The sequence below is a fragment of the Furipterus horrens genome, unplaced genomic scaffold (genome assembly GCF_987537825.1).
Source record: "Furipterus horrens unplaced genomic scaffold, mFurHor1.1.pri manual_scaffold_16, whole genome shotgun sequence".
Taxonomy (NCBI): Eukaryota; Metazoa; Chordata; class Mammalia; order Chiroptera; family Furipteridae; genus Furipterus; species Furipterus horrens.
Window position 1 is genome coordinate 114,707 of NW_028327186.1, and position 12,889 is coordinate 127,595.

The 12,889-nt window shown below is 49.2% G+C and overlaps 1 protein-coding gene and 1 pseudogene across 3 annotated transcripts in view; one reads left to right on the forward strand and one right to left on the reverse strand.

The window, feature by feature from the left end:
• Positions 1–2,365, forward strand: LOC149991935 (magnesium transporter NIPA2 pseudogene; annotated as a pseudogene).
• Positions 2,366–2,808: 443 nt separating this feature from the next.
• The window catches only part of CYFIP1 (cytoplasmic FMR1 interacting protein 1), a 95,542-nt gene continuing 85,461 nt past the window's right edge, over positions 2,809–12,889 (reverse strand). For all 3 annotated transcript variants that reach the window (XM_090263742.1, XM_090263743.1, XM_090263744.1), the window contains 5 exons: positions 9,997–10,069; positions 9,270–9,364; positions 8,162–8,400; positions 7,603–7,750; positions 2,809–3,585 (listed from right to left, as the gene is read on the reverse strand). In XM_090263742.1, coding sequence (XP_090119868.1) covers positions 3,421–3,585; positions 7,603–7,750; positions 8,162–8,400; positions 9,270–9,364; positions 9,997–10,069 — 720 coding nt within the window. In that variant the 3' untranslated portion in view covers positions 2,809–3,420. The remainder of the gene's footprint in view (positions 3,586–7,602; positions 7,751–8,161; positions 8,401–9,269; positions 9,365–9,996; positions 10,070–12,889) is intronic.

Sequence of the window (12,889 nt, forward strand, 5' to 3'; positions counted from 1 at the left end):
ATGGACGTGGAGATTGAGTATGGGAGGAGTTGGGGGGGCAATGGGGTAAAGGGGGGCATATGTAATGGAAAAACAATAAAGTTTTAAGAGACAGAAAGGTCAGTGGTGTGGCGGCCTGCGGCCGCTGGGCGGCTGTGCCCTTGGTAGGCGGCAGAGGGAGACTGGGGTTGGGTCCGCGGCCACGCTTCCCTGCTTCTGATCCAGTTGGTACTTGTTCTGGAGTCTCGGTTTTCAGCACTCAGACGTCCGACTCAGTAGACCCGTGTCTGCCTCCTGCAGGTTTCGTGGTCTTTGCGACCCTCGTGGTCATCCTGTCCTTGATACTGATCTTCGTGGTGGGGCCGCGCCACGGGCAGACGAACATCCTCGTGTATGTCGCCATCTGCTCGGGGATCGGCGCGTTCTCCGTGTCCTGCGTGAAGGGCCTGGGCATCGCCATCAAGGAGCTGCTCGCGGGGAAGCCGGTGCTGCGGCACCCGCTGGCCTGGGCGCTGCTGCTCGGCCTGGTCGCCTGCGTGAGCACGCAGATCAACTACCTGAACCGGGCGCTGGACATCTTCAACACGTCCCTGGTGACGCCCATCTACTACGTGTTCTTCACCACGGCCGTCCTCACTTGCTCGGCCATTCTTTTCAAGGAGTGGCAGGGCATGCCTGCCGATGACGTCATCGGCACGCTGAGTGGCTTCTGCACAATCATCGTGGGGATCTTCCTGCTGCACGCCTTCAAGGACGTCAGCTTTAGCCTAGCCAGCCTTCCTGTGTCTTTTCGAAAAGACGAAAAAGCCGTGAACGGCAGTCTCACTAGTATGTATGAAGTTCTTAGTGATAACGAAGAAGGTGGAAGCTGTGGAATCGAACAGCTCACCGGGGAAAGTGTCTCCCGAAGGAACGGAAACCTGACGGCGTTTTAAGAAAGGTCGAATCAGAAGGTGTAATTGTTATATGGAATGAATTGTGAGTATCAGAATGTTTCTGGGAAAGTACTGTTCTCAAATAATGTTCTCTAGAGACAATCTTTTTTTTAAGGTGTCACTCATTTGGACCAAGAAATTACTTTTCTTATATTTAAATGATGGGAGCTCACTAAAATGACCTCAATACCTGGCCAATTTTGTTAACACTGTAGTGGTACTGAAAATTTTTTTCACCAAAATCTAAATGCACTAATGACAGTTTTAAGTCTACAAAAATGCTTTACTTTTCATTGGTGATGGAAGTCGGCAGCGTACAGTTGTCATCGCCATTTGCATCATCCCTGACCATTTTAAGGCTTTTTGATTTGAAAAAAGAACAAAATTATTTCTACATTCTCCTGTGATTTAGCTTCTCTACAAAAATGACTCCTGTTTGATGAATTATTTTAATTTTCACATTGAAGAAAAGAAGTTGCTAAGGGCAATTCATTGACAAAACAGAGGTAGGAAATTCCAGAGTACTCTGGGTGTGACTGGTCCCCGGCACATTCCATGGCCTTCCTGGGTGTCCTTAAAGCAGTCCGTCCTGCGTCCGCGGGGCTGCTGGGCGGGTTTATCCTTCAGTTCCCCTCTCTCATCCCTCGATGCCCCAAACCCTCATTCCCATTTTTACATCAGCTCTTGTACTTTGCAATATATTTTCATAATGAGTTATATTGTCATTTAGATCTTCTAACAACTGGGAAATGAAGTCAGAAGACTAAGGTAATTTTTAAACTTTAGCTCACATTATAATAGACAGATTGCAACAAAGTTCTTTCTAAATCTGAATGCTTAGGACAAACTTACAGATGTCTGTAGTAAAATCTGGTTTCTTTCCAAGTATCTTACTTTAACGGTTTGTTTTAAAATTATCAATGAAAATGTTTACGGAAAATTTCAACTCTATGCAGAAAGGGTAGAACAGAATAATGAGTTCCATCCAGCTTCAAACCTGTCATCCTAGCAATTACCTGGCCATAAAAAAGGCTGACAGTTAATGGAGGGAGCTCTCAGGCTATTGCCCCTTTGCTGCTCCTCCCCAAGGTCACACAACTGGGCTCCTCTGTGTCACCAGCCTGCACGCACCTCTCGGCCCACACAGCTCTCTGCTGGCATTACCAGGGAGGAGCTGACAGTCTCCGGGTTTCATGAAATAAATCCCCCTTTCCCTAAAGTTTTATTATTTACCCTCTAGGGAGCCTTTTTAGACCTTTTTTTCCCAGACAGCCTCCTCCGTGGGATTTTATACCACAGATACACTGTATATTTGTTTATGTACTGTATCTCTCTCTGCGCTTTGTATGTAATAGAGCAAGAACCAGTACCCCCTCCTTGGGTGTGATATTGCCCTCGTTGAGAATGCAGAGCTTAAGAAAAATAAATTCTTAATTATTTAACATCTTAAAGCACTTGTTTTTTATGTATTTAGTACATTTTGTTTTATAACTGATTGTTTTATTCTATCTTTCCATTGCCATTTAGCCCCCTCCTGCCCCCCCAATGATTTATAGTTCTTGTAAAACTCAGTAATATGAATAGTTTAAATTTAGTCATTATAGTCATTTTTCATCATAGTCCATCCTTTCAGTGCGGGGTGAGGACACTACCCTCGCTCAGCATGCCAGTCCCAGGGTTAACAGTTCACATTAAGAAAAGAGCAGTTTGGGGTGCTTTGTGAAGAGCAGTTCTGTGGCCCCTTACCTCAGGTCAGCCCGTCCAGGGGGAGTCCACACTGTATTTGCAGCAGCACGCGTGACACTCCTGGACCCCAGGGCCTCATTTCCGAGGCCACACGGAAGCCACTCCCTTCTCCGAGGCCGTGGGGGCCCAGTAAATGAATGACCGTGACTAGGTTTCATTAGTTTTATTTCTGTAAGCTTTCAATCATCCCTCACAAAGTAGATTTTGTTATAACTGGAGTTAGTAGAAACAGGAATATCAAGGTCACTATTTTCTGAAACACCTGACAAAAAAGGGAAGGGAACAATGACAGAATTGATAAAAGACCGTTAGAAAATCCCTAAACAAAAGCTAAATAATCATTCATTCTAATTGGGAACGGATTTTATTACAATTAGCTGGTATTCAGTTCCTCGCCTAAGTACATAAACCCCTAAATACCACCGATCCTTTGCTAACGGATAAATGGACGAACTCAGCAGCACTTTGACATTCCATAGAAAATTGGAAAATAACTTCGTGAGAACACGAGGGCGACATTCAGCAGCCAAAAGTCGCAGGCTTCCTAATCACCAAAAGCATATACAAGTTTAGTCTAGAAAAATAAGTCGATTTTATAAAATTAAGCTTTTAGGTCGAAAAGCACCCCCTTTAACAGGTACAGAGATACTGACAAATAGTCCCTAAAACTCTCACTAGTCGATGGAAAGGAAAACATGCCCTATAGTGACTGAGTGCAGCCGGGACTGGGGCTCTTCAGAAGCAGGCGACACGCGCGGCCTCAGCTGCTGGCCAGGGACTGGTGGATGGGCGGCTGGAAGCAGCGCACGTGCTCCACGGGGGTGCTCTCCCCGTCGCCCGACTTCAGGTACTTGTCCAGGATGGCGATGATCTCGTCGTTCAGAATCTGGAACTTGCGGATTCTCTCCACCATTTTTTTCAAAGGCTGCAACAGTTAAAATGAGCTGTTGTACTTGGTATCATCCCATAAAACGAAAGCTCGCCAGTTCGATTCCTGGTCAGGGCACATGCCTGGGTTGCGGGCCAGGTCCCCAGTTGGGGGCCGCACAACTGTTTCTCTCCCTCTTTCTCCCTTCCCCTCGCTCTAAGAATAAATATAAAAATCTTTAAAAAACCTTATATTTTATATATATACACTTAATCTTTATGTTTCAAATGTCAGAATTTTCATATTTTCTCAGAAAATTAAAGCAAACTATTGACACACATACCATCTCTTTTATGCAGCTATTGGAACCATGACTTCATTTTGCATTTGAACACATTCCTCTGTTAGTTTCATTGCTACTAACTGTAGACTTTCTCTTTGTACAACTTAAATACCTATTCACCAAACAGCTAGGTATTAAGAACTGAGGGTGTGCCAAAAGCTGGGAGTATAAAGATGTAGATAATATGGTCACCGGGAAAGAGCAGTAATCTAATGCGATAAAGTTTTAGAATTCCAGCAACTGGACAGGATGCTTTGAGAGGTGTTCCTGCTGAATCAGAAGACGTGCGTGCACAGATGCGCGTACACACACAGAACATTTAAAAAAGCATTGCTGGTTCTGCCCATATGGGTCACGCAGAAGCCAAGACTGCCTCAGGGACAGAGGCCACCAGCAGCAGTGGACACAGATAATCCTGGGCTGTGATGAGCAAGCTGGATGGCACCTGGAGGTGCCCTGGAAGCCAGGACCCTCTCAGTAAGCTGTGTTGCCAAGCCGGTACCAGCCCTTGGAGATGAGAAGCAAATCTGAGTGAAGGTCAATCAGACCAGAGCCAGCACAGAAAGCATCCAGCAAACAAGGAAACATTTCGGAGTTCTGGGTACCCCTGAGGCTTCAGGTACTAAAACTGAAAGATAAAGAATATAAACTACATGAAATGTGTTTAAAAAGAAACAAAAAAACTAAAATTCAGTGAAAAAGAAAATCAATTATCACCAAGATCTGAAGAACCAATTGAATTTTTAAATATATACGAATGATTTTCGAAAGTCAAAACAGCAGATCAGATGGCGCTGAAATGCATTAGTTAAGTCAAGAAAGTGGGAGGCAGAGTGGCCCCTCAGAGATGTCCTCCTCCCAAATCCCTTTAACCTGAACGTGTTACCTTCCATAACAGAGGGACTTTGTAAATATAGTTGAGGCTACACTTTCATGTAGGCAGAGTGCCCTGGAGTACCAGGGTGGACACAGTCTAACGGGCAGGAAGGAGCGGTGGAAGATGACAAACGCAACCGTGCCTTGACCCACGCTGGCCAGAGGGACCACGTGCAAAGCACGAGAGGGGTTGTGGGCCAAATGCCAGCAAGGAAACGGGGAGCTCAGTCCTCCAACTGAGGAAGTGAGTCCAGCCAACCACCTGCAAAAGCGTGGAGAGGATTCATCCCTAGGGGCTCCAGAGGGAGCACGACCCCTGGGACACCGATTTTGTCCTTGGGAGACAGAACAGAGGGCCCAGCTTAGCCATGCTGTCCCCAGACTTCTGGCCTAGAGAACTGTAAGATAAGAAATGGGTGTTGTTTACAGCAGCAGCAGAAACTAACGTAATAGGGGAAAGGTCAGGAGACCAGCGAGGGTCTAACATATTGTCTAAGTGAAGTCCCAAAAGAAAGAGAATAGAATGGAAGAAAGACTAAAATATTTGAAAAGACAATGGCTGAGTATTTCCTAGAATTTAATTACAAAGAATCCATAAAATGCCCTGGCCAAGTAGCTCAGTTGGTTAGAGCAATGTCCTGATACACCAAGGCTGTGGGTTTGATCCCTGGTCAAGGCACATACAAGAATCAACCAGACTTCCTGCCAAGATGGAGGCCTAGACTGACACGCTCCATGTCTCTCCACAACCAAGAAGGACTACAACTACCACAAAACCAGAAATAATCAGAAGTTCCAGAAAATAAACTACATGGAAGTCTAACGTATGAAGTTATAAACAAGTGGTGCTCGTCTGGACAGGTAGGAGGGGCGAAGCCGGGGAGGACAGGTCAGGCCATGCTGGCAGCGATGGGCAGCGGAGACTGTGGTAAGCAGACACCCGTATTTAAGGGGAGGTGAGAAGCGCCAGGGGAGCACCCCTGGCTGCAGACCAGACCCGTCAGCTTGTGATTCGAATGCCAGGGAAGGCAAACCCCCATTGCCTTGGACTGTGAGGCCCAGAGGGCGTGGGGACGGAGGAGGAGGCTCCTGGTCTCAGCAGAGTGTGAACAGCAGGCATCCATCTTGGACCCCCACCCCCACACAAAGTGCCACAGCGTGGTGAGAAGGGTCACCCAGTAGTGATGAGTGCATAGGGCTCTGCCCCTGATAGCGTAGGTGTGACAGCCCTGCCCAAAAACTGTCAGGTAAACAAAATCTGTCAGGATGGCAGGGGTCATGATAGAGATCCCAATCACGCAGCTGACCAGAAAGCAAATACATGAATTAACGGACGAACAAACAGCTATAGTTATAAAACAGCTTACAGAAATAACAGTGGGACTTAATCAAGATGGGGAAGGAATGAAGGCTAGTCCTGCTAAAATGAACGAAAACACATATGAGACAAGTGAGGGAAGGAAAACCAGGGATCAAATCAACAAATCGGAACACAGAGAAAGAACAAACAGTCATTCAGTGCAGAAAGAGGAAACAAAAAGTGAGGAAAGTGAGCATAGGCTCAAAAACCTCTGAGACAGCTATAAGCGGGCCAACGTCCAAATTATAGGGTTGCCAGAATGTGAAGAACTAGAAATTGAAAAATTATGTGAAAAAATAATGAAGCAGAACTTCCCTAACTTGGGGAAGGAAATAGACTTACAGGTCCAGGAAGCACAGAGAGTTCCAGAAAAACTGGACTCAGGGGGAACCACACCAAGACACATTATAATCAAAATGTCAAAAATTAAGGATGAAGAGAGAATCTTAAAAGCAGCAAGAGGGAAGAAGATAATTATGTACAAAGGGATCCCAAAAAGATGATCAGCTTATTTCTCTAAAGAAACTCTGCAGGCGAGAAGGGACTCGCAAGAAATATTCAAAGTAATGAAAAGCAAAAATCTACAACCACAATTACTCTATCCAGCGAAGCTGTCATTCAGAATAGAAGGGCAGAGAAAGTGCTTCCAGGACAAAGTAAAACTGAAGGCGTTCATTAGATCCAAACAACTGTTATATGAAAAGTTAGAGGGACTTGTTTAGGAGAAAGAGGATCAAAACTATGAACATTAAAATGGAAACTATCACAACAACAGAAGCTAGGGAACTGAAACAAAGGCAGACTAAGTAGACAACGAGAGTGGGAGAAGAATTATAGGTATGGGGAACATTTTGGGGGGAGGTCAGCAGGGATGGGGAAGGGGGGAAAGGGAGGGAGATGGTACAGGAATTAAGAAGCACAGTAGGAGGGAGTGGAGCGGACAGGAAGATGTTGAGGAGAACTATATGCACAGCCAATGGGCATGGACTAAGGGCAGGGGGACAACTAGAAGGAGGGGGTCACTGGGTGGAGGGGAGCAGAGGGAAAAGAAACTGGGACAACTGTAACAGCATAATCAATAAAGCATATTAAAAAATAATCACCCAAAACCTCAATAAGTGGAACAAGTTGATGTTTCTATCTCTAAAATCAATTTTTAGAAAAGAATTCATAAAATGACAAAGACAAAAATATCTAAAGAACAGCCAGAAATCACACTTCACGCCAATAACCCAAAAATTTGGCATCTAGGAGGCTCCAAAATATGAACTAGATCTTAGTACCTTGAAAAGAGAATAAAATGGAACATTTAGCATTTTACCTGCCACAGTGCTTTACTTACCATTGACATTTAGATTCCTTTTGGGAACAAAAAGCTTCAGTGAGTGGCACCTTACAGACTAAAAACATTCCCGGAGAAAGACGCTGTAATAAATACAAAAGCAAGCGTGCTCTTCTGGGAAACGTCCCCTAGGACATGAGCTGGCCCACGTACCACGTTTTTGATCATCTCGTCTTTGCCGTCGTGCTTCTGGACTTTGAGCAGGTGGTAGCAGAAATCCAGCACAGCGAAGCGCCGCTGCTGCCCGAGCAGGACGATGATCATGCAGCCGGCCCAGTGCAGCCCGTCCCCGAAGCACTGCCTGCCACGAGAAGCCATGCGGAGCCGGCCGTCAGGGGCGCCCTTCAGAGGCCGTCTCCAGGCGCCGGTGGCCAGGCCGGCTGCTGGAACAGGCCAGGAGGGAGCACCGGGCAGCCAGTGGCATGTCCTTGTTTCTGGTGAGCCCCGTTTGGGTTCCCGGGCACCCCCATTTCCTGTTTTAGGCTCACAGACCCTCCACAAAGGAGTTCATAAAGCTGTGGACCTGTTCAGAAAGACGCACATCTGCGTGTCTGTTTCTAGGGGTGACCCTGGAAGCCAAGCCCCGAGTCGCCTCCTGCACATCTAGAAAGAAACTCCACGTTCAGTAGCTTTATAGCAGCTCAGTGGAACGTGATCTTGTGTGTTAACCCACGCCAGCTCCCACTTCCCCGTCCGCCAAGCACACACTTACTCGACCGTGAACTCGTGGGTCCCCACGGGGATGCAGTACACGAACTGCATGGCGCTCCAGAGCCTGTGGAACTCCACACACTCGTCCACGTGCATGACCCCGTTGCTGGGCAGAGGCCCCCGCCAGATGGGGTCGTCCAGGAAGGTCCGGATCCGCGTCAGGATGACCTCAAACATGGACAGGCCGCAGCAGAGACGCTCCTTGGTCAGCAAGTCCCCCTCTCTGGCTATGGCAATTTGCTGGAGAGAGGACAGAATGTCACAGGGCCATGGCTGGGGGCTGAGGGCTGAAACCTAATGCTCCCAGGTTTGTTCCTGACTTCCTGGAAAATGATCTTAGCTTGCAGAAGAGATCAACAAAATAAATATGTCAGCTGTTCCCTATACATCTTACAATATGAAATATAACTCACGGTAAAGGACAACTGTCGAGTACAGCTATTCTTAACCAGAGTGAGACACTGGGCAATGTGTGTAAACATTTTCGGTTCTCACAGCTGGAGGTGGGTCTAGTGGCATCCCATGGGCAGAGGCTAGCCCACAGTTCACAGGAAAGCCCCCACAACAAAGAATTATCTGATCCAAAGTGGTGACGTTGCCACAACTGAGAATTGTGGAGCTCCACCCTGACCCTTGCCTCCTGAGAACTCCCACATTCTGTTTTTAAAAACCTATGAAAAGGCCCTGGCTGCTGTGGCTCAGCGGACTGAGTACCTGCCTGCAAACTGAAAGGTCACTGGTTCAATTCCCAGTCAGGGCACACGCCTGGGTTGCGGGCCAGGTCCCCTGCTGGGGGCATCTGAGAGGCAACTAATTGATGTATCTTTCACACATTCTCTACTTCTCTTTCTCTCTCCCTTCCCTTCTCTCTCAAAATAAAATCTTAAAAAAAAAAAAACCTGCAAAAAAGCCTTCTTCCTGAGGAACGGACTACAAAAACAAGTGACATTACCGCAAACACCTTATATGCCACATGCCCAACCACCCTCTGACCGGGGTCTGTGTGCACCTGTCCAGCTTCCCGATGCCTCCTGGTCTGGGCCTCACCCAGAGCCCGTGTGCCCAGCCCAGCCTCGTTCATGGCCTGGTGTGGACCCAGCATGCCTTACCTGAGGGGTCCCCAGTCTTTCAATCAAAGGGACAAGATGGAGGGGGGCGTACTTTGATTCTAGCCTCTTCATTTTGGCATCAAGTCTCTCTCCCTCTGCAGTGGAAGAAGGTATTTTACACTCTTGTCTTTTTTATGAAAAACGATCATAAAAGCTGCATTTTATATTAAAAAGAAAGATTGTTAAGGTAACCTGATACATACAGGTGATCTCTGAAAATTCATTGACAGAACTGGCTCATTTGATATTTGAATTCTAAGTGGCAGACCTGATTTTTTTGCTCAATACTTAGTTTTGAAAACTTACTGACTGGGTGGTGGACACACTGCAATATACAGACCACGTACCACAGACTCGTACACTTGAAACCTACATGACCATATTAACTAATGTCCCTCAATAAGCTTATTAAAAAATTTAAAAACACTTACTAAAAATTCCAAATGCAACAAAAGCAGAGAACCATGCGGAGAACCCTCAGCATTTTTTAACCCTGGCCACTCGGAGTTCACAACCAGCACCCCTGAGCCCATCTGTCCTGAAGCACATCTAAGACATCACGCACTTCAGCCCTGAACGCTTCAGTTTTCCATTTTTATTTAATGCTGTCTATTACCGATTCCCCCCGGACGTGGCTGAACAGGGGCAAACTCAGACAAAACTGGCTGTCCTCCCCGAGCGACACACCCTGCACCGGCCGTGGCCCCAGCCAGAGACGCAGGCCCACCTTTCACGTGCACCCTCGGCAAGATGTTTTGAAAAGGCGCCGCGTGCAGCAGGTCGCACACTTCTTCCAGAGACTAGACCGAAGGGAGAGAAGGTCGCATTAGTGCGTTAGGACGTTAGCTCATGGCACAGACGGACGGACAGGGCCATCTGGTGCTGGTGACAAGGCCCAGCTGACCCTTGCATAGCACGGGTGTGACCTGCATCGCAGTTCAAACCCGCGGGAAGGGTCACATCTTTGTACGGGAATCCGTGCATAAGGAGGGACGAATACATCTGCGGATTTTCTGCTGTGCGGGAGGTCAGCACTCCTCACTCCCCACTGTGCAGTGGTCAAACGTATGTCGTTGCCATTGAGTAAAATAAATCGCCTAAGCGGCATAGTGCCAGACACTCTGGGGAGGTGGCAGAAGTGTTCTTTTTCTGCCTGCGACCGTCACGGTGCACCTAAGGAACTGCTTTTTTTTTAAATCCTCACCCAAAGATATGTTTATTGATTTGAGAGAGAGGAAAGGAGGGAGAGAGAGAAACACCCATGGCTGCCTCCTACACACACCCCTACTGGGGATTGAACCCACCACCTAGACACGCACTCTGACTGCGAATCGAACCCACAACCTTCCGGTGTATGGGATGGCGCTCCAACCAACGGAGCCACACTGGTGACGGCGATCACAAACTCCTTTAAAAAGGTTCTAAAAACGCTATACAATACCCACTCTCCAAGGCAAGGCGCACACTGACAGGCCCTCCCTCTGACCTCCCCAGAGGTGCTGCGGAGGGAAGACCGGCCGCGACAGGAGACGTCACGCGCAAGCCCTGCGGTCACCCACGGGAACCTGGGCCGCTGCCGGAAACCGATCCCTCCGCGCCGGCTCTGTCCCGGACCCAGGCCGGCAGCGACGCGCAGGCGGCATCTCCCAGCCCCGCACCGAGCAGGAGCCGCAGCTCCGCCGACGCCCCCGGGGACTGGCGTCAGCCTGGGGCCAGCGGCGGGCGTGGGCGCAAGGACGGGAGGGAGGCCTTGGTGGCCGCACGCTGCGCAAACACGGAAGTGAGGCCCCCGCACGGCTGTTAAAAGACGCCTCCTCTTACTGACGTGGCGCGGGCTCCAGGACAGTTACTGTCAAGGGACAAAAGCCACGTGGAGACGGCGAGTGGCCGCGCAGCAACGCGGGCAGGAGGGAGGGCGGGCGGAAGGAAGAGGCCAGGCCAGTGGGTGGGGGATGGGGGCTCGTAAGGGGAGGGAGCTGCTGGGGGCAGCGCTGGCGGCAGGGCCACCCAGGCGGGGGCCTGCAGCGGGAATGCCACCCCAGGGCCACTCGCCACCCATCTGCACTGTTTTCACCTGCCACTGCCAATGAGCTCCAATTTCTGCCCCTGAACCAAACCACAAATAGGAAGAAGGGCTCTAAAAACCAGCATTCAGCCCTGACTGGTGTGGCTCCATGGGATGGTCATTGTCCTGGAAACCAGAAGGTCACAGGTTCAATTCCCGGTCAGGGCGCATGTCTGGGATGCGGGTTTGGTCTCCAGCTGGGGGTGTGTGAGAGGCAGCTGACCCATGTATCTCTCACACATCGATGTTTCTCTCCCTCTCCCCCTCCCTTCCCCTCTCTCCAAATAAATAAAATCTTAAAAACAAAAAATTCCAGCATCAAACAAGTAACCTGAAATGATTCTAAATTAAAAGTTTATTAAACACAAAGATGCACAAGCTATAATAACTTAGGCCTACGTTACCAAAATTTTCAGACTGGGTTTAGGGAGAACTTAAAAAAGAAAACAAAACAATACTTCAGAGAGCTAAAAGCAGTGCCTACCCGATGCGCATTTTGAGGATAAGACAACATTTTGGGTCACTGAACCAAATCCTGGTGCCGGCTGGGGCCACCACCCCATGGCCTCACTGGAAAGGCCCCGGGGGGCCCTGCCCACAGGCCTGGTGCCCCAGCAACTGGGTAATGGTCACCCCACTTTCTAGTGGGGCAACAATGTGAAGGACACATTTACCTGCATATGTCCATTTCTAACGGTGGAAGCCTGCACTGACCGCCAGACATTTTATTACCTCCCTCCTTGGAGAGCCCACCAGAGAGAGTTCACGTCTGGAGTCTTCAGACCCACCCCTGGGCTCGAGGGAGCTTGAGTGCCACCGTCTGAGGTGGAGTGAGAACAGCCACACTGCCCCCCACCCTGCAGTGCCACCCTGAGGGACCTACTGGGAAACATCACCCTAATTTCCAAAAGGACAATAATTACACCACAGGATCCCAACCTGGGGCCGGGCGGGCCCAACGCACACAGCGTGGCTTCTTGCCGTGTTCACAAGGGACACTGGTAGGAGGGCCAGAGGAGGGACCAGCACGGGGGTGACTGTGAGCAACGTGGGGGAGGGTGGGGACAGACACGCTGCAGGGCAGGGCCACCGTGTCCTCAGCGATCCACGCACGGTGCTCCCTGAGCCTCGGGCACAAGCCGTGAAATCCACAGTGAAAAGAAAATTGCACTCAGCTGAGTTATAGGTGATGCTCTTTTCATTCATCACTCAGGAAATATCCAACCGCTCAGAAGTCAGGGAGGGGCTGGGAGTCTCTTTGTCACCACGTGGGGAGAGGTGAGGAAGGAACACAGCACAGAGGGGGAAGCCCAAAGACGCCGCTCCTAGCAGGAGGCCGGCGGTTCCTGTCTGTGCCCACGTCAGCCTTTTGTGCATGGGGGTGACAGGTGGTGAGGCCGGAGGCCCAACCCCCAGAGGCCCAGAAGTCTGCTGTCCTGCCTGAGCTGCACAGGGGCACCCAGGTCCCTGTCACTGCAAAAGAAGACCCTGCCTTCTCCCAGCTCCCAGGGCCCCGAAGACAAGAGACTGTTTTAAGAAGCAACATAGCAAAGCT